The sequence below is a fragment of the Anabrus simplex genome, chromosome 5 (assembly GCF_040414725.1).
Source record: "Anabrus simplex isolate iqAnaSimp1 chromosome 5, ASM4041472v1, whole genome shotgun sequence".
Classification (NCBI taxonomy): Eukaryota; Metazoa; Arthropoda; class Insecta; order Orthoptera; family Tettigoniidae; genus Anabrus; species Anabrus simplex.
In genome coordinates, this window is record NC_090269.1 from 311,136,099 (window position 1) to 311,162,080 (window position 25,982).

Below are 25,982 nucleotides of genomic sequence, written 5' to 3' on the forward strand. Positions count from 1 at the left end.
CTATCTAAGCTTTGCAATTATTGCTTTTGCTATGAATGCTGGAACTAGAAATGCCAACATCGGCAATCCAACATGCCAATACTTGGGACACTGCCTTTATTATGATAATTCTAGGAGGACGATAATCACGATAGTCATGGTGGTGCTGGTAACTTTCCAGTTTGATTAAAACATTGCTGCTGAAACTGTATTCACATTGATATTTTAACAACCAGGGCATTTAGACTTCCCAAAAAACTTTTTCGGGACACCAGGACAATTTGTGAAAAAAGGAGGACTGTCCCAGTAAAAGCGGAATGTCTGGTCACCCCAGTATTAATAGGCAGTTTCAGTGTGAGAGTTAAGAATGATACTAAAGGAAATGAGAAGGCATTGGGTAAATGTAGAGAAGATATGGAAGCTAACAGGAACAGAAGCATTCACTGGACTTCTGCGCTAGTATGAATTTAAAAGTTACAAATTCATTCTTCAAGCATGAGGCTATTCAGCACTATGCATAGGAGGATAGGGATACCAGATCCATAACAGACTGTATCAAAACTGACCTTTAATTCAGGGAATCTGTTTGGAATGTATGTATATTTCAGAAATTGTCTGTGAAACAGACACCTATCTCATTTTCAGTCTTAGGATAGAGATAGTGAAATGTGTTTGCAGAAGGATAAGGGTGGAAGATATTCCCCTAGACAAGGAAATTAGACAAAATTAAATGGATATGATTAATGGAAATTCCTAAAGAATGGACAGAAAGCAGATTGAGGACATATAGAAAGAATGTAAGGCATTAAGGGATTCTATAATACACTAGTGTCCAAAAGTTAAGCATAAATTAGAGTAAGCAGAGCAACAGGAAATAGACGGCAAATTGCACGACATATGCACCTACCAACTTTACGTGTTAGGTCAGTTTAGGAAAGGAGTGTTCCCTGCTTTGACAAGCGGCATAAACGCAAGGTAAACACAGCCAGTGCCTGCGCCGCATATTCCCTCAGTCGTGTTTGCCCTGTTATAGTGTGTGGAGTGTAGCTTCGTGGTGAACATGGCACAATGATGACATTTGGACCCCATTTTGCAGGGTAGAATACTCGGCCACCTGGAAGCAGGCCAGATACAGACTGAAGTCACCGTATCCTTGAATGTGCCACAAAGTGTCATTTCCAGGCTTTGGAGACAATTTTCAGACACAGGAGATGCTAGTTGTAGGCCAGTACCAGCTCGACCAAGGGTAACACCCCACAGCAGGACCGATATCTGGCCTTAACCGCCCGATGAAATCGGAATGCACCTGCAAGACAATTGTCGGCGGAGCTTGCAGCCATTTCAGGGGGTTGCCGTTTCCCGGCAAACTGCGTACCGGAGGCCCAGAACAGCAGGGCTGTTGCCCAACGTCCGGCAGTGTGCGTCCCACTCACACCAGCACAGAGATAGGCCCCTTTACTGGCCGTCAACATCGAAACTGGACCATGAATGAATGGAGGCATGGAAGAATGTGCTCTTCACAGATGAATACCGCTTCAGTTTGCAGAACGATTCCTGTTGCACATTAATCTGGAGAGAACCGGGTAGCCGATACAACCACAGGAACATCGTGGAACGGGACCAGTATGGTGGTGGTAGCGCCATGGTGTGGAGCGGCATCATGTTGAATGGCCTTACGGACCTGCACTGCTCTGGTGGATGAATTTCTGGCTGGGGAAGACATTCATTGCATGGACTGTCCAGCGAGATCTGTGGATCTGAATCCTATAGAACATGCCTGGGATGCATTGGGGAGGTGAATTGCATCCCGTCAGCCTCCAAAAAGGACCCTCCAGGACCTTCACATTGCCCTTTCGGAGGTATGGGATCGACTGCCACCAGAGCTCTTGGACCATCTGACAGAGAGCATGCCACATCGCTGCGAAGCATGTGTGACCATTAGGGGCAACCATGCACCCTATCAACAGCATATTTTGTTGTGGAAGACATTGCCAAATTTTGTTAGTTGTTGTCAAAGGTGTACCTTAGCTATCAGAACCTTTCTGACACTGGTTTTTTTTTTTTTTTTTTTTCTGGCAAGTTGTGTGCCATACGGTGTGTGATTCAGCTTCTGTTTGTTCAGCAATCCGTCTGACATTCCTATGAGATGGTATGGCCTTGTTTAGTGATTATGCTTAATTTTGGACACTAGTGTAGAAGTCAGGGCAATATGTGGACACAGAAGGACAGTGTATCAAAAATGGCTCTAAATCAGAACTGATGTAAATAGGAAGCTATATGTAAAGGAAAGAAAGAGCAACGCAAATAATTTTAGACTCCAAGAAGAAAACATGGGAAGATTTTTAAAATAACCTGGAAAGCCTAGGTCAGATGGCGATGAAATTGCCCTCAAGGAAGAGGATAGAATGTGTAATACACTACAGTGATATAAAGCATCAGGAACAGGTGAAATTAGACCTGAAATTAAGAAGTGTAGTGGGAAGACAGGAATGAAGTAGCTTCATAGCAAAGCAAGCAAAGTCACCTCCGTACAGGCCATGAAGGCCCTTGGAGGAGTGGAAGGTAAAGGCTTCCACCATTGTTAACCTCGGCACGTGATGGGGTAGAGTGGTTAGCTCTACGCCCGGCCGCCTTTGCCCCCAGGAATTAACCTGGTACTCATATTTGGTGTAGGCTGAGTCAACCTCAGGGCCATATGCACCTCCGGAAGTGAAAATCTCGTTTCTTAAATTTTATGACTTCCTGACAGGGATTCGAACTGTAGACTGAAGAAACATAAGCATTAGTGTCACCTTGTCCAATCAGGACAGTGCAGACAGATCTCTCCCTTTCCTCAGACAGGCTATTGTCTATCGGTATCATATTTGTATGTAACATAACAATTGTTACAACAAAACAGGAGAGGGGCTACAGGTTAACAGAGTTTGGCAACCTCTGCTCACCACAAGACAATACACAAATGGCTACACAGTGTCACACCTAGACCTACATTTTCTATAAAGGACCTGCTCACTCCCCTGCTGGACAATGCATTGTTGTATCCACCTAGAGGTTCTCCCACTCTTCACAGTGAGCGCTAGCATTTGGCCATCTGTCACGGTGGCATAATGTTAAAGTGAAGGTGGAAGCTGCAGTGCATCCCTTCTTTCATAGCATTTATCTTACTATGGGGTTAGAGTATGGATGAAATAAAGATCAAAGAAGATTTAAATGTAATAAATAAACTATGCTTTAATATTGATAAAACTTGCTGAATGTAAAATATGAAACAGCACAACTGCAGGAAAATGTGTCACTCCCTGTACAAATAATTTTTTTGTTCTTGGATATAATGCTGAAACATACTGCCACGTACACGATACAGTGTCACCAACATGAGGGCAACGCTATCCCTATAACTGCTGGATGGGCAGCAGTATCAAACAAGTGTGGGCAGATGAAGGAAACAAAAACAAATAACATCAAGTCACCAGAATAAACAAAATCAAACAAAACACTTACCTTTAAAGAACACAAAAATTCGTTCTCCATATGGAAGTTAAACTGGAACACATCCCCAAAAGTAATGATAAAGAGGTGGGGAAAATGAAGGTTTGCTACCACTGAGGATCAATTTCATACTAATTTCACCCAAATGATACTCTGGAGTAAATTTTTAAAACTAATTTAATGATCAAAAGAGATTTGAAGGGTAAGACCAAAATAAATAAATTATACCTATGAAAATGTAGAATAAGAAGAAGGAAAAGAAGAAACCAGTGGTTTTAATTCATGCCATAGCATACACAAAAAAAATTAAATAAGCTGAGGATAAATAAAAATTATTAGATAGATTTAAAAAAGCATTTATATTCAATAGGTATACCTTAAACCACCACAAATATTCAAATCATAATGATAATGGAGAATTGTAATACAGTATACCTTAACATATAGCCTCCGTGGCTCAGACGGCAGCACGTCAGCCTCTCACCACTGGGTTCCGTGATTCAAATCCTGGTCACTCCATGTGAGATTTGTGCTGGACAAAGCAGAGGCGGGACAGATTTTTCTCCGGGTGCTCCGGTTTTCCCTATCATCTTTCATTCCAGCAACACTCTCCACTATCATTTCATTTCATCTGTCAGTCACTGATCATAGCCCCAGAGGAGTGCTACAGGCTTCAGCAGCCGGCACAATTTCTATCTTCACCGCAAGTTGGGAGCTTCATTCATTTCCATACCTGACCCGATCATTGACTGGAAAACAGGTTGTAGGTTTTCATTCATTTTCATATACCTTAACAGAGGCCTCCTTTAAAAAAGAATCTTGTAACCCTTTAATTTAAGTGTAAAAATCTTTCTCTAATTTTACCAGATAAATTACATTTTATTTAATAATATTTGGCTACTGTTTATTTAAACTTCACTAGATCTTGATTGGGCTGAAAAGTGTTTATGGCCCAAACACAACATTATGAAGCTTGAATGTGTATAATTTACTGCTTAATCACCTGAAAAATATCATGAAAATAACAGGGTGATACTCAAAAGAAAAAACAGATTCACCAACACCAAATCACACTTCACATTCCAATTAATGATCATTGAAATAGTAATACTGCATTATGTTTACATTACAATGGATGACAATACACAAGAACTGGTTACACCCATACGCTACACAACAGACTGGTACAACTGACGCAACTCAACAACAATTCACAAAAGGTAGAAAATGAGATAAAAACCAGATAAAGAGATAATGACCCGAGCTAACGTTATGTAACAATTACAAAGAAAGCAACAACAATTCAAGCCTCACATTATATTTGCCCTGAACTGAGTATGGCTATTACCAAAATTATGTAATAAAATCTTACGTCAAATCGCACTAAGAAAAATGTAAAAGTCATTACAAATGAGAGTGCACAGCTCACTGTAAATTCAAAACAACACAAAAAGAAAAATACACGCAAGGTGACGTACCAATAATAATAATAATAATAATAATAATAATAATAATAATAATAATAATAATAATAATAATAATAATAATAATAATATAATAACAATTTTATTTATTCATCATATCAGAAGCACTAATATATACATATAAATACAAACTGTACAACCAAAAGATAATTATAACATTATCATAACATAAAATGGAAAGAAATGGTCCCAGTATGATAGATTTGGGCTCTATAGGTGACTTCCTGTCGAGCACGGTGCTTGGAAAAATAGATGCTGTGTTGGCAGAACAACAAATTTTATGGTTGCTGACCAATAGTTAGCAACTTTCAGAGACAGTACATAAAGTTGGACAAAGTTTGCATTGGAGAAGATGAGGCATTCATTGTCTGTGGAGAACCACAATCACATAACGGCAATTCTACTTGAAAACTCCACTTCAAAAAATTAGATTGTCATCTTGTAACGCCTAAGCGCAATCTATTAAGAGATTTCCACTTTAGCCAACCTTTGTCATAGGTCCGATATCCTAATTGTGGTAAAACCGTCAATAATCATATTTAATATAATAGATAAAATAATAGGAGTTAGGATGATCTATAAATTTTGTTAATATATTAATGTTTTGTTTCCCTGGATGTGTCATAGGTCTGATATCCTAATTGTGGTAAAACCTTCAATAATCATATTTAATATTATAGAAAAAATAATAGGAGTTATGATGACCTATAAATTGTGTTAAAATATTAATGTTTTGTGTCCCTGGACATATAACGTCCATATACTTATCCTGCCTATATATTAGCCTGTTCAGTTTACAATAAGGTACCAATGGACAGGATTTTTAAAGACTTGTGACACGGCAGTGGACATAATAACACACAAAGACTTCCAATATGGCACCAAGAAACATCACAAATAGGTCATTGGTGTGAAACATATATATTCTTCTAGATTGTTTTAGTAGAAAGAGCTATTGTTTTTTAGAGGGATAAAATATAACACAAGTGGGAGAATAAAAATAAGACGATTGAAGAGAACAGTATATGTGTTGTAGTGACAAAATTGTTATACAAAGAAGTAAATGTGTTCTCGTGTGATATTTTTCTTTCATAAGAAAAAAATTTGCATATTGAGAATGATAAATTGGCGACCGCGACAGGATTTTCAAAACTCAGCGATGAAGATTGTTCAAATGACCGTGGTGATTTTACGGTAGGTGCTGGTATTCTGAGATCTACCAACAGCTGGAAGCAAGGCAGAGTTACAAGAGAGGCTGTGCCAGGAGGACCCAGGCAGTTTCGACTTCGAAGTCACCTTGGAGAAGGAAACCAACGACCGGATAAGCATTATGCTTGCACAACTAACTATTTTGATTGAGGCCCAGTCTGTAAACTTCGAGATCCAATCTGAAAAACTCAAAGGGAAAATCGAGGCCTAGTCTCAAGAAATAAAGGGCCGAATCAATTTCTGGGTCAAAGATCTGAAAGAAGATATCTCAAAAATTAATGACAAAATCAGCAGCGCAGAATTAGATGTAGATAAAGTAGTAAGTAATATGTACACCTTGGAAAACAAAGTCGAGGACAAGATTGGAGAAATCGAGTGGGAATCCAATAGTTTTAAAACCGAAGTAGGCCAGAAATTTACAAAGTTTGAATCTGAGGTTAATAGAAAAATTTTAACCCTGAAGAAAAACATTCCTGTAGGCAGTGGTCAACCTAGCTAAGGTATGGACCTCCCCCTTGGGATACCGGTCAATCCCAGAGAAATCAAAGACAGCCTAACGGAATTTCATGGGAAACACGAGGAGTGTCCTAAAGCATTTCTAAAGACATCGGAGTCTCTACTGGGTAGGACAAATATACCTACGGAAATATACTTGCAAATTGTCAACCAGCAGCTAAAAGCATCAGCAGGGGCTTGGTGGCAGAACATGAAAGGGCTCAGCCTCGACTGGGAGGAATTTAAGAAAGAATTCATCCAGAGATTTGACTCTGAGTCTGTCCAAACTTCAGTACAAAAAAAAGTTCCTAACTGAAGCGCAACCCAGTGGAATGAGAGCAGGAGCTTTCATAATTAAAAAACTCCAGCTCTTTAAGAGAGTCCACGAAGGGGAAAATATTGATACGACGTCCCTTATATAATTGAACTGCTACATAATAAGGTTTGATCGCTTGTTAAGGTGGCACAACCAAAAACCTTTGAAGAGCTCCATCAAATTGTAGCAAAATTAGACGAAGAAACAAGTTACCATACCTCAAAAACAAAAACCTCAACAGCGGAGGAATCCTGGAAATGCTACCAATGCAGGCAGACCGGGTATTTTAAAGGCCAATGCCTGGAAAACTAGCTTGGGACCATTCGAGTTGGGGTAAGGAGAGTTCCAGAAGAATGAAGAAGCCCCAGATACATGACACCTGGCTAGAAGGTAAACATATTGGTCAAATCTGTAGTGGTGATGAACCTAATCCACCCCACCCAGCTATTAACTTGATGATTGACGATAAGCCTTCAATCACTATCCTTGACACTCAAGCTTCACACTTGTTTGTGAGCATGAATGTGGCAAAATTATTAAAACCTATTCACCCTGCTAAGGTGGCAACAGTCAGGGGGACAACTCATCACATGCATTACCAGATTGAGGATTGTACCTTTCTTCAAGCCAAGTGCTCTACTGAAGTCATAGATATACTGGTGAGGGTTGTGAAGGATTTGATACCTGATGTGCCAAGGGAAACTTCTTCCCTCCTCCCCCACCTTCTCATTTTTTCTGTTTGCGTCTTATGTGATTGTGCTTGCAAGCTGTGTGTTTCCTTTTAATTGTATTGGTACGTATTTTAGTGTATGTGATATTCTCTTACTTTATTTTCCTTACCATAATAAAGCTTCTTCATCAACCCTCATGACTCCAGAGTAAGGGAAAGTTTTCCCGCTCTGGAGTACTTGCCTGCCTAATGTTGGCAGTACCCCTCTTAGCTCCATGCCATAGTGAGGAACGTCCCACCCCTCTTGCTGCTCCAATGAGAGGCGGGTTGATTAGTGCGTGACCTTGTCCTGGCTCGGGCAGGCTCACGGCGCCAAGAGCTCATGGTCATTCTTTGTTCACCGCTCACATGCTGTTCATTGCAGGCTGGTCCTGCCACAGCGTCCAACCTAGCATTCTTGGCATGGTGGTAAGAACATTAGATTTTACCCTGGTGTAGTGCATTAAAGGAGGGCTTGAGGTACTAGAAGGTCACTTTGAAAGCACATATACCTTTAAGTATGTATAAAGCCCCAGTAAATTAAGATTTTTAAAGGGCTTCTGTCCCTTATCTTATCCTTTTATGTCTCGTTCTAATCTACTCTTGTATTATGGTATTAAAGAATGCTACAACCTTTGTCGTTAGTGGATAATGTTGTCCAAATTTACGGGGACAGATTAATGTGAATTCCCCTTAGTTTTACTCGAATTGTAGCAAAGGTGCTAATCCCTAATGGTGTAAACATTGTTTATTGTAACTTATTTCCCCCTCTTAATAGGCCCATTTGTGGAGAATGTGAAGTACCAAAGTATTTTGGTAGAATGAGGTATTCCTTGTTAATCTTGTGTATGATTAAGCCTCAAGCTCATAGTGTTATTTCTCATGAGGCATGCTAATTCATCACTAATGGGTAAATGTGAGGTTATTGTGGGTCGTCCCAAAATGACCTGGTGCTAGCCCAGTTTCAACATACCAAGAAATCCTCCAGAACTGGTATATTGTAAAAGACAATATTTCATATATCCGGGCTGGCGCCCACTGTTATTGAGTGTCATGTTAAAAGGCTGAGGGTAGTAGAGCCCATGCCGTATTAAAATTGTTCTGCAAGTTGTTTGTTATAAAGGAACCTGTCTTTTTAATTCTTTATTACAAGTTATAAATGAAGTAATGCAAAGTGGTCCCATTCTATGTAGTAAAACTGTGAATTGGCATCTTCTTGTGCTTTTATGTCCAGCCCTATAGGCTTACCGCTTCTTTCTAAAACACTACCAGGACTAACTCCCAGTACACCTGACATAATATTACGACACAACTTCTTAGCTAAATATGGTGTAGTCATATATTATACAGCCAATGAAATATTCTTTGGTAATAGAAACAGAATTAGGTTAGCATGGGTTGAAAATAAAGCCTTTGAGTCAGAAACATTAGAAACCAATATATTGGCCAAACTGAAAACAGGACTGTTGAGGGTGGAGGAGAAGGAAGACATTTAGAAGTTGCTCATTAAATTCTATGAGGTCGTCACTGATAGAATCGGATTCACCACAATGGTGTCCGACTCGTTGGCTGAATGGTCAGCGTACTGGCCTTCGGTTCAGAGGGTCCCGGGTTCGATTCCCGGCCGGGTCGGGGATTTTAACCTTCATTGGTTAATTCCAATGGCTCGGGGGCTGAGTGTTTGTGCTGTCCCCTGCAACTCACACACCACACATAACACTATCCTCCACCACAATAACACGCAGTTACCTACACATGGCAGATGCCGCCCACCCTCATCGGAGGGTCTGCCTTACAAGGGCTACACCCTGCTAGAAATAGCCACATGAAATTATTATTATTACCACAATGGTAAAAAATATAATAATTTGTAAGGATAATGCCCCAGTTAAACAAAGGCCCTACCCACTTAACCCAGATAAACAAACATTTATAGTAAAGAAAGTCAAGGAAATGGAGAACCAAGGATTGATTGATCCTTCATTATCAGATGGGCTTCTCCAATAGTACTACCTAAGAAGAAAAATGGTGATTACCGACTTTGTGTGGACCTACGTCAGGTAAATAACATGACTGTATCAGATGCCTTCCCCAAGCCGGATGTCCGCCATCTGATAAAGCAAGTGAGTGGGGCAAAAGTCTTCAGTACCCTTGATTTGAACTCTGGCTACTGGCAAGTAGAAATCAAAGAAGAGTCTCGACCGATGACTGCTTTTTCCACCCCAAGGGGACTCGATCAATTCAGAGCCACCTTTATGCATCAGATGGACGAAGTCTTGTCCGGACACACAGGAGAATTCTGCCAGGTTTATCTGGATGACATCCTTGTGTACAACAAGACGTTTTCGGACCATTTGGAACACCTAGCGAGAGGTTGAGGATTCACGGACTTACCTGCCAAGTAAAGAAGTGTCAGTTTGCATCAAACTCAGTTGAGTACCTAGGTCATGTATTGATGGACAAGGGCTTGGAGAGACAAACTGAAAAAAATAGGGCTCTGTGAGTGATAAAGTACCTTTGTACCACACTTTGAAATGAGAGCTGCTCTGCTAACCAACCTCCTCAATAAAAACATACCATTAAAATGGATCCAAGGGGAAGAAACAGCCTTCCAGGAGCTAAAATGATCTATTTGTGAGGTTCCAAGTCTAGCTTACCTGGATACAAGCCGAGAGGTCTGCTTGCAGATGGATGCAAGTGACATCGGTCTTGGGGCTGAACTGTTCCACGAGAGAGGAGGAGGCAAGGATATAATTGAGTATGTCAGTAGGAAACTTTCTGCTCCCGAGAGAAACTATTGTACAGCTGAGAAAGAGGCATTAGCAGTTGTGTGGGCTATTGGGAAGTTTAGAGCTTATCTAAAAGGAAGGAAGTTCAGACTCTTAAGAGACAACTCTTCACTTCAGTGGCTGAACCTAGTTTTTGAAACTAAGTTCAAATTGATGTGATGGGCCTTGATCCTTGCCGATTTGGACTTTGAAATTTGTCATGTTTCTGGTGTAGCCAATCAAGCTGCAGACAGTCTATCAAGAAATCCTGGGGATGGACAGAAATCAGCTACAAATTTATTAAAGAGAGAGATTCCTGGGCAGACTAAGAGGTCTCAAACCAACCCTGTGCCCCTCGCTATCTGGCGAGGAAATAATGAGATTGATTTAGATTTAATAAGGAAGTGGCAGACTGAGGACATACCCTATAACAGAATGGCATCCTGGATCAGGAAATGCAGCACTAATTGTTGATCTGTCCCAATTCAGTTTAAGATGTGCTACAAGAACTTCCGACTCGAAGACGGCATACTTAAATGTACCTCCCACCTGCCTGGATCTTCTCCGGTCATCGTTATTCTGAAGTTGATCCAGAAGCCAGCCATCCTGGTCAAGAGGAAACCTATTCTTCGATTCAGCGACGTTTCTTCTGGGTACACATGCTTCACGAAATCAAGAACTGCATTCAAGCCTGTGTAATCTGTGCTCACACTAAAGCAAACAACCAGAAAGCGAGTACCGGCATGAGAGGACACTGACCACATCAACCTTGGGAGGTCCTCGCCCTTGACCTTATGAGACCCTACCCTAGAACATCTCAGGAAAAAACGGGGATCCTCATGGTGACTGATCTATTCACCAGATGGGTGGAAGCACTCACCATCCCATAAGGTACATTGGGACATATCGTACTGCACCCGCCCCTACCCATGAAGGTACCGGCGTGAGATATCTACAGGGCGACAAGGGGTTGAAAGTATATTAAAATAGGCGCTTATCTAACATTGTCTTAAAGGCATACTGGGTAGGAAATACGGGTCATACCTAATTACAATGAGAACACATTCGGGTTAAAGTTTAGATTAACACAAGCGATTTATTAGGCCTTGATAATGATGGTAATGACGCATTTATAGTTACAAATGAATTACATGGATTATTATCAATTGTGGTTTGTTATCGACCTTTAGTCGTGTGTGATGGATCCGAGTATTGTTTATCGCAGAGCGATTCACCATGACGTGATACGAACGTAAAACATTTACCACAAACACTGAGGCTATATGATATTATTAACTAATAAGAGTAACATCCATGCAATAAGTCTGAGCAATCCCTATACTAAAACACACAATTATTACCCAACGAAATACCAAGAAAGAACTCACATAAATATGGAACAAACGCCCGGGTTTGAACCGACCCTCACTAGGCTACAATTCGCTGCCCTGATGGTCAGGACCATCGTCAACACTAATTATTATCACAACATGATACATAAACAACTCAGTGAAACACAGATTATATACAGTAAACACGTGAGACACCCCGCCTTCATTTTGGCATTTTGGAGTACCAATACCGACGCAGGGAACTGAACTGACACCCCGATGGATGGAAGTAGGACACTGAAACCCTAGCTACATTATACTCAAATGAATAATGACAGTAAACTAACAAATATTGGTACCAATCACCGTGTCATTTAATAATGAACACTTCATTCTGGCGTGTTGAATATTTCCACTATTAGCCGATTCCTACAGGCCTTGTTTCCTTTAACTCATGGCTCCCCTCTTATACGAGCAGTCAGGCACACAAAAAAAAACACTTTTCTTTACTAGGTCAAACGCCCCAACTCCCTGCCGTGGGCAGTTGATGGCTTTGGCCTTGACATGCGTAACACGGCCTTTCTTAACAAAACACCCCATCTCGAGGTTTGTTCACAATAAACTGAGCTCTGTTGCTCATTAAGCAAATTGCATCAGCCCTTAGTACTTCACCTCAATTCAACACACATATTCCTTTCACATTATCATGACTTCACAACGTGACACCGGTTTCGATGATACCAATACTTGTGTGATTACCTTCATTACAATTTATTATTATTATTATTATTATTATTATTATTATTATTATTATTATTATTATTATTATTATTATTATTATTATTATTATTATTGGATTCATCATTACACTATCTTCCTACATGACTTACCGGTAATTAGATCATACTGTGTGATCATACCGAATTTCCTCGTAATGACGACGTAATAAATCGCTAATAAATTCGTGATTAACAGATAATTAATTTCTAATTACGTCACACGGTAGTACAATAATGAATTAAATATTCACACAGTGACCAACCCAATTAACTTCTCACATGGTAATACTCAATTAAGTACTCACATTTAATTATCCACACGATAATTTCCCTCCTTCGCATGTTGCATTTAAAATGGGGATAAACCTGCCAATTTATTGTAACAATACCTATCTAAATATTTCAGTGGGAGGCCTGTGGTGTCAGTTCCGTAGTCATCTCTCGTAGTACTGGGTGCTCACGTAATCTAATTACACTATTTACCAGCCATGAATTATCAACGCTGGACTAACTACAAGCTAACTTTAATTACTCTGAATTACTAAAAATTGGTCTCCTGACGCATCAATAATTACAAGTTCCCCAAGTAAAATGAATAAGTCAATCTACTACTGCATGCAAACTTATCGTATTATACCTTTATTTACAATTAATTGCTCAGACCTATTATTAATTAAATAAAGTAAATAAAATCTATGTGCATCATGATAGCACATCTACATTAACTGAAGTTACAATCTCTAACATTATAGCATCAGGTTATGATAACTGCTTCCCGCCCCATCTGATCATGTCATATTAAATATGGTTAATACTCATCTCCATCACTTGATGACCCGTTGTTGGCTTGGGAAGTCCATTGCTGGTTTAGTGCTGACCCACGGGTACCAAAGCAGTTACTGGTGGCACCATTCTTCCTCCAGGCTGGGAGTCCATGGTTCTAGGTTGACAAAACCGCTGGCAGTAAAACCTGTGCACAAACACGTCACTGTTTTAATTCCACACTCTGGTTAACAGCGTTCAGTGTGAACGTCCGGTCACGATCTCGGATGCGGCTACGTAGTCCACGGTTCAGTACCGAATCCCGTCTATCTCTCAGCCACTATCCAGTCTACTGCTACGTAATACTATCCTGCTATAGTAAAATATTACTTTCCACACTGAATGTTCGCAACACATCACGGTTTTATAAAAACTAACACTGGTGTCACGGAGACCAAATCTATACACTGTTTATGCTAATTCTATTATTTCACTTGAAATTGAAGTTAAATTCACTTGAACAAAGAACTAATGAGAGCTTAACCAAACATAGCTTCGGTGTCGGTAAGCCGTGAGTCCCGAGTGACGCTCTTCCCTTACTGCAGTAGTTTTTACCAGGGAGCGATTCTCCTTCCACAAATTTGCGTATTGCCTCTCCACGGCACATTAGAGGTGTAATAGTATAACTATCAGGTGACCAATATCTGGCTTATGTGATCGAGACATATCCGTACGATTATTCTTTGCAGGATCGTCTGTAATTAATTAAAATTTGTCCGGCTTCCCCTACCACGCGGGGTGAACTCCCTTCGTCAAGGAGGTGTCATGAGAATAAACAGATGGCCCCGGTACTTTTCCACACAGAAACAACACCATATTCTTTCTTCGTCTCTTAGTTATCAAGAAAGGGGACATTAGACACTCTAAATAAATGTCCTAGTGACATTTATCCCTTTTAAATCGGGAGACGACTCCAGAATTCGAGTTTCATTAATTTCTAGATAGTAGATAATTAAGTTGGCTATTCCAAATTCAAGATGGCTCCTATATTTCGTTTCGAAAAAGTTGGTTTCCCCTCATTCTCTGAGTCTTGAGGAAGGGATGTCTTCTCTCGAGTGATGTCACGGGGAATCCCCATTCATAACCCCTCCTGCTAGGGTGGGTAGGCTTGGCGTCTGCCGCGAGTTCCAGTTACACAAAGGACAATATTGCGCGATAGGTCGCAAACAAAGAAATCTTATAAAATAACTTTAAAAGAATCAATTTATCTATCTTAATGGTGCGTATATTAATTAATTTCGGTCTCCCTTTCTTTAAATAGGATTGCATCCATAATTTCAAGGATCAGTATTAACCAAAGGTCCTTGGATCATGCCCCTGTCGGGTGCAGTACAACTCTTAAGGTCAGAAGTCTTCAGTCGGTATGGGTATCCTCATTGTCTACTCACAGACAATGGCAGTCAGTTCACTTCGAGATAGTGGTTGCAAACTTTGTCGGAGTGGAGAATTGGACACTGGATGACACCGATCTACCATCCACAGGCGAATCCCACTGAACGGAGAAACCAGGAGCTAAGAAGATGTTTCGGATGCACTTGGTCAACAAAGAACGTACCAAGTGAGACCAACACCTACACGAGTCCCTTCTGGCCATCAGACAGCAGGTTAATTGTGTCATGGGTTTCTCACCTGCAGAACTTTTCCTTGGACATCCAATCAAGAGAACTGGTGACTGGAACTTCATCCATGAACAAGGAGGGGAACCGGAGGATCGTGATACGTGGCATGTGCTGAACCAATGGTAGATTCAACAGGCACACCGCCAAGCGAAAGAGCGTTCAAGGAGAGAAGCCGAGAACAATGATGCACAGGAGGAAAGGGAGTTCAGACCTGGGACACTAGTTCTTCGTTGAAACCATCCCCTCAGCAACAAGCTTCAAATGTTCCATGCTAGGATGGCTCCAAAATGGCTCGGACTTTTCGAGGTGGATAAAAAGTTGGGAAATGGCGTGTATCTCCTGAACACTACACCACCGACGAAGGTGCATGCATCAGAATTGCATTACCTCAACCCCTAAAGGAAGGCAGAGACACCGTAGAGTGGACACTCTCTAAGGGGCCCCAGAAGAATGCAGACTCCAGGGAGGATCAACACACACCTTGGAGGATAAGAGAGATGGACATAGATATCAGAACAGAACTCCTAAATATAATTTAAGACCTAGAGAAAGGAAGGTCCAGGACATATATTGAAGGTTTTAGGGGGGATAATTGTCATAGGTCCAATATCCTAATTGTGGTAAAACCTTCAATAATCATATTTAATATAATAGATAATAGGAGTTACAATGATCTATAAATGTTTTGTGCCCTGGATGTGTCGTAGGTCTGATATCTTAATTGTGGTAAAATCTTCAATAATCACATTTAATATAATAGTTAAAATAATAGGAGTAACAATGATCCATAAATTGTGTTAATATATTAATGTTTTGAGTCCCTGGACGCATAACGTCCATATACTTATCCTGCTTATATATTAGCATGCTCAGTTTACGATGAATAAGGTACCAGCACACAGGATTTTTAAAGACTTGTGACATAGCAATGGACGTATTAACACACAAAGACTTCCAATATGGCACCAGAAAACATCACCAACAGGTCATTGGTGTGAAACATGTATATATTCTTTGTCGATTGTTTTCAGAAAAGAGCGTTTGTTTTTTAGGGGAATAAAAAAGATAACACAAGAGGGAGAATAAAAATAAAAAATACAATTGAAGAGAGCAGTATATGTATCATAGTGACAATAAAGTTGTTATACAAAGAAGTAAATGTGTTCTCGTGTGATATTTTTCTTTCGTAAGAAAAAAATCGCATACTGAGAACGATACCTTCTGGATGACCAGGAGGGAGTTCTTCGTTTGGAGCCAGCCATTCTTCTGAGCATTTGAACCTCTCTCACCATTTACAAATTTGGGCTTGGCATTCAGTCCCTACGAGAGCCTCCGTTGTTCTGAGGAAATTTTTCCTTGAAGTCAAACATGGACAAGTTGGCTGGTGATCATACAGAGGGTGAGATTCAGATGTATCAACTTTTTTCTTTTCGCTCTTTGCTGCTATCTCCCAACAAAAGTCAGGAGGTGCAATCCCAGCAAGGCAGTACAATTTTTCCAAAGGCATAGGCCGTAGGCAACCAGTGATGATTTGATAAGTCTCGTTAAGAGCGATGTCCACCTGTTTGGTATGACAGGATCTATATCACACCGGGCATGCATATTCAGCGGCAGAATAACACAACACAAGTGGCGATTTCCTCAGGTTGCTTGGCTGTGCACCCCATGTGGTAATTGTCTGTTTCCACAACACATTGTTCCAAGCTAACACTTTCTGCTTGATAGTCAAGCAGTGCTTCTTAAAGGGGAGAGCATGATCAAAACTCACTCACACAAAATATAATTTTTTGTACACATGTGTTTATACACTTTCCTTTCTTCCCAATTGCAGAACTGATTGCAAGCCACCATCAAAAGTGCCAAAAGTTAAATACTGGACAGTACAAGATTCTCAATAAGAAAATGGCTCTCTTTTAGTAGCCTACACAACAACAAGGATAGCTTTCTAAAGAAGAACACCAAATTATTGTCTACCTAGTGTATTGTAGCTAGATTTTCCATGAAGATTTTACAAGAAGTTTTTTAAATGATGTATGAATAGTGATAATGGCAAACCTTTTAACTTAGTTATTTTGTTACCAGGATATTTTAGTGAGAACAGTTAATTCTACAAGAAGTTTTTACATGATATATGAACAAGGACAGCGGCTAACCTTTTAACTTTAGCTATTTTTATTACAAGGATATTTTAGTGAGAATAGTTAATGTACTATATTCCTCTTCCATCCATAATGCCCCCTCCCCCCAACTTTTCCATGACACATACTTTTAAGGATAATTAGGTTTAAATTTTTTAATGTGTATTTTAACATTAAGACAACAGGAATGTGCCCTTATTAATTATGTGATTAGCCTAAACATAAGCTGAAGATATCTACAAAGCAGATGAAACATGTCCTAAAGTTTTTAAATTTGCATGAAGCAAATTAGGTATAACCGTTGTGTTTTCAATTCTTTTATGTGGGTAACATCGATACAGAAAATGTGAATGATTGCTTGCAAGATTGTTCACTCAAGTCGTCTTTGTTTGATTACCCCACTGATCGCCTTCAGACTCATTCACAACATATTCAAGCTCACTTCACAGCAGAACTACACTGGTCCTTAACTTCATGCCAGAACTCACTGAATTGGACTTGTGACATGACATGACAACACAACACAACACAACACACTCCACCACTCAACTGAACTCTGCTGAGCTCGTCTGGTCCAGCCGAGAGTAATCCAGAAGGCAGATTCTCCTGAAATATCCTCAATCTCCAGTCATCTTGAAGTTTCTAGTAGTCATCAGAGACTTCCAGAGAGACATCAGAGAGGGATCGGCCTTTCATTCCTGACTTATCTTTCCTGAGAGGTTGCTGCACATCACCGGGGCAGGGCCAACAGTTATCAGTGATGTCAACTGCTCTCAGGGAAGCCTAAGCTAGCTTGCCCCTCCCTAGACCATGAAAAAGTCTAACAAACAAAATGGCAGACCTTGTCTCGTTGCATTCTTGGTTGTATTACAAAAATCTTTACTTTGGAGTTGTCGCTACACACTGTACATCATATGGGAGAAAACAACAGATTGTGGTGAGAAGTTCAGCCTCAGTAAATTGGATAACTGTCCTAAGCAGGATATGAGCCCTGAGAAGAATTTTTCAGTACTATACAGAACTAACAATGCACATCCAGAACATTATCATTAAATTTTAAGTTTCAACTTTTAATTAAAAGATAATTGGGGAGTGAAATAACCCTAAACAGTTTTAAATGAATTAAATCTGAAAAAATAATTCTATTTTTCTCATATTCAAATAGAAAAATTAATTAAGAGTTATATTAGCAACTTACTTTCTCAAGTCTAATGACTTTTCTTAATTATTAGATTTCTTACTTTTATCTTATGCCTGTTGCTATCTCATTATGGATGCAATATTTTTCATCTACTTCTTTGTACAGGCCAGAGAAAAATGTAGCTTTCACTGAAGTCTCAGTATCATTTACAGCTGCAACAGTGTGGAAGCTGCTGAGGTATGTGTAGGGACATGACTAATCCATCTGTATGCTACGAAAGACATAACTCGCAGGAGTCAGTTGAGCAGCAATAGCATTTCTGGTTCAGTGAAGAAGGAAACACCAAACTACTTCTTGCCTTTTCTAGTCTCCTTATGACAAAATGAAAATAAATCTCTGTCTTTCTTTCTTGAAACATAATTCAGATTTAGCATTAGAAACTACAGTCGAGTCTCTCTTCTGTGGACACCATCGGTTCCCTGATAAAATTTCTGTTACAAGAGGTGTCCACTAAAACAAGGTTGTAAAAATTAATCAAGCATTTTAACGGCAAAGAACATCCACCTTAAATATAAGCATACATCTCTATTTTTATTATTCTAAGTAATTTATAAGTGAATATTTGCCTGGGAGATATTACAAGTGATTTTTCATCCTTTACATTCATTACGGCTTCGGGAAGTGATCTTTCAGCTGGGTGTACAAATTTAGCACATTTTTCTTTACTGCAATATTCTTGAAAAGGGAATAATGACCCAACAGGGCTGGGCGAGTTGGCCGTGCGGTTAGGGGTGTGCAGCTGTGAGCCCGTATCTGGGAGATAGTAGGTTTGAATCCCACTGTCGGCAGCCCTGAAGATGGTTTTCTGTAGTTTCCCATTTTCACACCAGGCAAATGCTGAGGCTGTACCTTAATTAAAGCCATGGCCGCTTCCTTCCCATTCCTAGGCCTTTCCTTTCCCATCGTTGCCATAAGACCTATCTGTGTTGGTGCAATGTAAAGCAAATAGCAAGACCCAGCAGGACACACACATTCTTTATTCAACTGACCTTAACTTTCGGACTATGTATGATTTCTCGTACTTTTATTTTATAACAGTGGCCCACTCACTCACAGTTTCTTTGCTCAAGCACATTCAAATCACTCATATACCACAATGTTCACTTCTGCAAAAACTGACTCCCACTTTATTTTCATTCCTTGATTCCTATTTTCCCCTCACCCACTTCAAATATCATCTTTATTCTTCACAATTGTCTTTTCCCTTAGTTTAATTTTCAGGGAACTTTTCTCACTGAAAGTCTTTTCACAGTACATTTTTTTCTTGTCTCAAGATCTAAACATGCTCATTCCTCCTTATGTTTACTGGGCAGTTGAAATGCTGTGGTATTTCTGCCTCAATAATCAGCACATGTAAATCTCTTCCTTGTCAAGTTTAACTGAACTACCTGACCTTGACCTTATCAGCGACAATATGAATAGAATGATGCAAGATATGCTTGAAAATCCCTTGGTAACTCGTAAGTAAATAGTCACTGGTAGCAGTCCTGGGTAAGTACAAATCTCAGGATGTACACTAATTAAAACAAAAGATGATCCTAACAAAAGGTTTGGAAAAAACCTTGTACAGAACAATTAATTTCACAGCTAGTTCAGCATTCCTATATACCTTTCTTTCTGTTTTTCTTGGACACAAAATAGTACAAACTTTCAAAAGGAATTCCCGTATGTTTTCAGAATGATTTTAAGATGAAGCCCTGTGCAAAGAAAGTATACAGTGTCCGCTTAAGACAAGTGGACAAGATTAATGGCAATATCCGCTGTCCATAATTCGAGGTGTCCACTTAAATGAGGCTTATTTAAAATGTGTCTTATGTAAAATAAAATTAGTCCTGTGGAAAAATATCCATATGGGGAAGTGTCTGCTGAATTAAGGTGTCCATTAGGTCAGGTTTGATTGTATATTTATTGTACAAGATGGCTGTAATATTTTTTTTTTTTTTGCATATACACAAGAACCTCGTTTATCCGGATTAAGTGGGACTGGAACTGATCCGGATTATTGAAAATCTGGATAATCTGGAAAACTTAAAAAAATACATTACATGTTATATAATATATTAACATAAGTTGTACAGTAATACCTTTTTTTAATTGTACAAAATATATAAGAACAATTTTCTTACATTTACAACTCTGTTTTATGCACTAAAATAATGTGTGAACCTTTTCTGTTTTACATTTTATAGTGTTTGTGCGTAGCACGATCACGAAGAATTTTTACTAACATCAGTTCTGCCAGTGTGGTTTCAGTCTGGGATTCTAGACAGGCCATCAGTTTGTTCAGCTGCATTGTTGCATCTCCAGGAGACACTGTTTCTTCTGATGGAGTGCCGGTTTCATTTTCAAATTCACCATCACTCTTGTCATTACCTGCCGAGGAACAAGAGGCAATAATTTATTCATCTGTCATTATACTGTAGCCTGAATTACAGTCATTTTTCAATCAGTCATTTACGTCGTTCACATCTACGTCCAAGCATCCTGGAATGGGTGCAAATGTGTCAAGGAACTCAGAAGAGTCCACGGTTTCCCATTCCCAATTCCAGGTGAATGCCAGGATGGTACCTTTGATTGACTGCAGCCGACATACTTCCAATTCCTGTCCTTAACTCATTGCGGACCGTGGACGGCGTAAGACGTTCAAGCTTGCTCTAATGCTGCGGGCCGTGGACGGCGTAAGACCTTTAATGTTCCGCGCGAAGCAATGCTGTTTATATTCGTCATCTATGCATTCTTACACCTTACTCAGCGTTACTGGTTGTAGCAGGAAGTTGACTGACCTTGTTGAGATAACCCTCGCGTTGAGTGTGCTCATGTTTATCTCAGCAGTTTTAGCTGGAAAATCTCAGAACTTCCTCGCGCGTCAAGTCGGTACTTGCGATTCCAATGCAGTGCGTGTCGTTCTTACCGAGTGTAGTATAATGGCTTATAATACGAAGTTTTATACAGAAGATTAATTATTAGATATTGTTCACAATGATTACTCTGGTGATGAACTTATTCCTGAAATAGACTCAGATAGTGAAAGTGAGAGTGACGAAGAAATACCGATTCTCGAATCCGATATGCTTATAGAGAAAAGTGAAGTGCCTGATACATATAATCCTAGTTATTGTCCACCCGTTCCACCATTTACAGAGAATTCAGGTATAAAAGTTCAAATAGAAAATAAGTAGGATATTTTGAGGTACGTGAGTATTTTCATGAATGACGAATTTTATCAGTATGTGTGTGAACAGACCAATCTATACGCGAGTCAAGTGATAAGTGCGGCGCCCCGGCCTTTCCCAAAGAATTCGATCATCCAATCGTGGATACCGATTAGTCCAAAATCCTGATATAAAAATGTACTGGACCGAAGACCCTGTTATTCATACTCCGATATTTTTCTAAAACAATGTTCCGAATACGCTTTCTTCATATTCTTTCATTTCTTCAGTTCGGTGACGGTAACCATTATGCCGAAATTACAGATAGGCTGTATAAAATTTGACGTATTTTGAAACCTGTCACACCAGATATCACACCTTAAATATTCACAAGAAGTAAGCACAAAGTATCATTTTTCCAACATTTATAGTTTAGGAGTAATTGTAAATTGTATTAAGCGATGCACGTCAAAAGGGCCGGGCATGAAAATGGCCGGTCCAGGAATTCAAGTGTCCCGCTCAGAAGCAGGTACTGAACGTGTTAACTATCCTTGGTGAAAAAAACATTCAAGAAGAATTGACCCCGTAAAAGGAATACTGTACAAGTAAACACAAATCTTTATTATTTTTGATCCGGATAAACTGAAGATCCAGATTAATGAGGGCCAGAGAAAATAGGTTCTTGTGTACTGCATGTGAATCCTAATATTTACTGAATATCAAATTACAGAATATGTGGTATGTTACTGAAATAAGACATCCTGTGTCTGTCTGCCATCTTGATATTACTGATATTTCCCTCCAACATGGTATTGCTGTGAGGTAAGTTACCACTGGTGTAGATTTCATGAACTCAGCAGTTCGTAACTGTATTCCTGTAGACATAATTCAAAAAATAAAAGTCAGGCACTGACCAGATAATTAAGAAGTGAAGGTGTACGTGTTCCTAGATCTGAATTTTGTATTCTAATCAAACCTTCTCTGTTTGTAATAATGTCGCTTTAGCCCAAGGAGTTTTTAATTTTTTTGTGCATATTTCCCAAAAATTACAAATTACCCTGTGCTAACTAATTTTTCTATAAAGACTGTTATTCCTTCTAGGTGCGACCACCATCAATTCGTGACCTTGTTGCTGCTGTGACAGTGGATGAAGATGAGATGAAAGTAGACCAAGGGGCTAAACATGATGATTGTACCAGCAGTGAATCTGGCTGTTGTCAGCCACATCCTCCAGTGATTCCAATACTAACAGTAGAAGAGCCTTCTCCAACCCGACACTATCCATCTGATTCAGTTCCTGGTTCTCCACCTCCACAACGTGGTGGTGGGCTCATGGAGATGTTCCCAGGTAGTGGTAAGGGGCCCCGCCGTCATCTCAAGGAGTTAGATAAACCAAACTCCTTAGATCTGCCCTGTCCACCACCACTTATAACTGTGACCTGCAATATGAGTGAAGCCGATTCAGATACAGACTCTCCGGCTGCGAAGAATGCAGGCTCTCACCCAGGTGTAGGAGGTGGTGGTGTGGGTATGTGTTACCTTAGCCCCTTCTCCATGTGTACCCGTGGAGATCGTACTGCCTCAGAGTCAAACCTCAGCTCCTCGGGATACAGCTCCATGGCAAGTCCTGGCCCATCACGGTGTGGTTCCAATAATCCACTATGTCCCTCCGAAGTGGATGACCCACCAGGGCCTAACAACTCTGGGCCTGGTTCTGGGATGACATCCCTCCATAGTCAGTCATCACAGAGAAGACCTTCGCCACTCCTGCGGACCCCCACCAGTACTACTGACAGCCGGTGCATGGAGGGGGAAGGCAGGAGGCCTCCTGAGTCCCACACGCTGCAAGGAGGCCGGGGAAGATCAGACTCTGAGACTTTGTCCGATGACCTGTTTGTTGAATCCAATGATGAGGGTATTGGGACTGATCATCTTGATGAGAAGATAGAAGATGGTGAACTGAAAAGTGCTAAGGAGTTAGAGGTTTTTATAGGTAAAGAACTACTGGAGAATGGTAAAACTCTTCTGGGACTACCTTTATTACCAACTTCTCCTGGAATATCTTCAAGAGGGGGTTCTAAGTGTGGAAGTGTGGAAGCAGATCTTGACACTTATAAACTTCCTCCATGTAAAGCTTCCTTACAGTTACCATCAATTGTTGTTCAATCGGATTCTAGTGGTTGTGATAAACATTTAAGTCCTGTGAGTTCTCGTAGTGAGAGCCCCTTAAGTGATAAGACGTGTGGGCTGGGTCGTTTTTCTCCCATGTTCTATGGTCGTCACTTTACAGACTCTGATGGGCTCTATGACTGCCCTAGTTCAGATTGTCCTCTTAATAGGGTTCCTGCCAACAACACTGTGCATCAGCATCGCAAGTCAACTACAGGTCGTAGGCGAGAAAGACGGTGTGCACCTGTCCGACCTACTACAGGTAGCAAGACACCCAGTCCTACTAAAACAATGCAACATTTGCTTGATGTTCCTGGCAAGGAAACTAGTATTTCACTGAGGTCCAATGTACCACGTAAGCCCAGTCCTAAACGCTCACGTATTCGCACACAGCAACCCGTCAGTTCGTCATCGTCTTCTGAGAGCCTTAATTCCACAAGGTAAGAAATCATTATAAATAGAATTTCAACATATTTCAATTATCTGAATCTCTGTGAAATAAATGTAGGATGTAATGAAGTCCTGGGCAAAACTTAAGGAATTTTATATGGAGAGAAGAAAATAATGTTATAACAGTATTGATCAAGAATTGCTAGAATTCAATCCAAGATACTACTCCACTTTTGCATTTGTAACCATGTTGTGGATAAATTGATGTTGATATAAACATGTCTTTAATCATAGGTAATAAATTTCATATTAATCTGTATTGAAGAGCAATATAGTGTAAAACAAAAGCTAAAGGTTTCCACCTATTAAATACTGTTTGTTGTACATACACTGTATTTGTTGAAACTAGTTTTGGTCTTACCAGAGACCATCATCAGTCAAAATCAAAGTTAAGGCAAGACATGAATATAGATAAAATTTATGAAGCAAGCATAAAATTCAATGTAAGACAAGTAAAGATTTGAAAAACACTCATCACAATAGCATGTCCTGTGCAAGCTCTCAGCTTTCCTCCAATTTGAAGACTGCACCTCACAGAAGACCAGGTGAAGCACTAAAATACCAGCACTTGCAGAATCTTCTAGAATTCAGCTCAGCTGAAACAAGTGTGAACAGAGTGATGTTGATGGGAAAGTGTTAATATGTTCATTTGTTTCCAATATGGATCATTGAAGAAGCACTTAAAATACCAACACTTCAGGAATCTTCTAGAACTCAGCTCAGCTATAACAAGTATGAACAGAATGATGATGGGAAAAAGTTGAGATGTTCATTTGTTACCAACATGAACAAAAAATTGCGTAAGGTGCGGCTGAAGGATGTGGACAGGTGGGTGATTGCTGGAGGGAGAAAAGGGGGTTTAGAGTACGGTCTTAATTTCTTTGTATTGAAAATAGGAACTAATAGATCAAATAAAGGGGTTTTTTTTTTTTTTCAGACATTTCATTAAGGTTGAAATTGGAATTAAAGAATTGATCCAAGTGGATGAAACAATTCTCAAAGATATTGAGCAGAGAGCCCTTATTAACCATTTTTAAGATTTTTAGATCTTGATCAGTATTCGTGAATTTATGGTTTGAGTCCATAAACATGATTTTACATGTTCTAAGTACCTCGTGTCAAAGTTTCTATCTGTTTGGCCAATATAGGTGAACGGACAGCTACTACATTTAAGCATATAAACAGCTGCTCTCTAGAATAAATTAAAATTATTATTATTGAGTTTGTGTTGTGTAGAATTGATGCATTATTATTGTCTGTTTTAAAAGATATTTTTGCGCCCATTTAGAGATATCAGTGAGCAAGAGACACTGCAGGGGCACTCAGTAAGGACTTGACATCAATGGCTATAGTTGACACAAGTGGCAGGATAATAACGATAGGTTCGGTAATAAAAGAAAAAAATATCTATATTATTTGAAATTGTACATACTGTAATTTATTCATAGAAATGAAATAAAATTTCTAGCCATCCTGACTAACTATGATTATGAATATGATCACTACATTAATGTTAATTTTATTAAGGCTCTTAAAGTAACAAAAAAAATTCTGAGCAAATGGGATGGTAGAGGAAAATTATTAACCCTAATTATTCTAACGGAATTGATTGATGATCACAATTTTGTGAGTTAATAGATTTTAAACAACTCAATAATGTTTGTCTTGAGTAACGAGGCTGTCGAGGTAAAATTTCTCGAGCAAATCTGGAAAATACATTAAAATTCAGTTAAAATTTGAACTATAAAACATTTAAAGATTCACAAAACTGAATTTTCTTGTGATGAAATTTAGATTGAAATTACATCATTGGAAGTTACAAATAAAATTTCTTATAATTTAATTTTATTTGAATATGTTTTCAGAATACTC

The 25,982-nt window shown here is 39.5% G+C and overlaps 1 protein-coding gene across 1 annotated transcript in view; it reads left to right on the forward strand.

The window, feature by feature from the left end:
- Window positions 1-25,982, forward strand: part of LOC136874512 (uncharacterized) — a 799,993-nt gene that overhangs the window by 731,136 nt on the left and 42,875 nt on the right. The window contains exon 20 of the mRNA XM_068227822.1: window positions 22,593-24,100. Within this exon, the coding sequence (XP_068083923.1) occupies window positions 22,593-24,100 (1,508 nt within the window). The remainder of the gene's footprint in view (window positions 1-22,592; window positions 24,101-25,982) is intronic.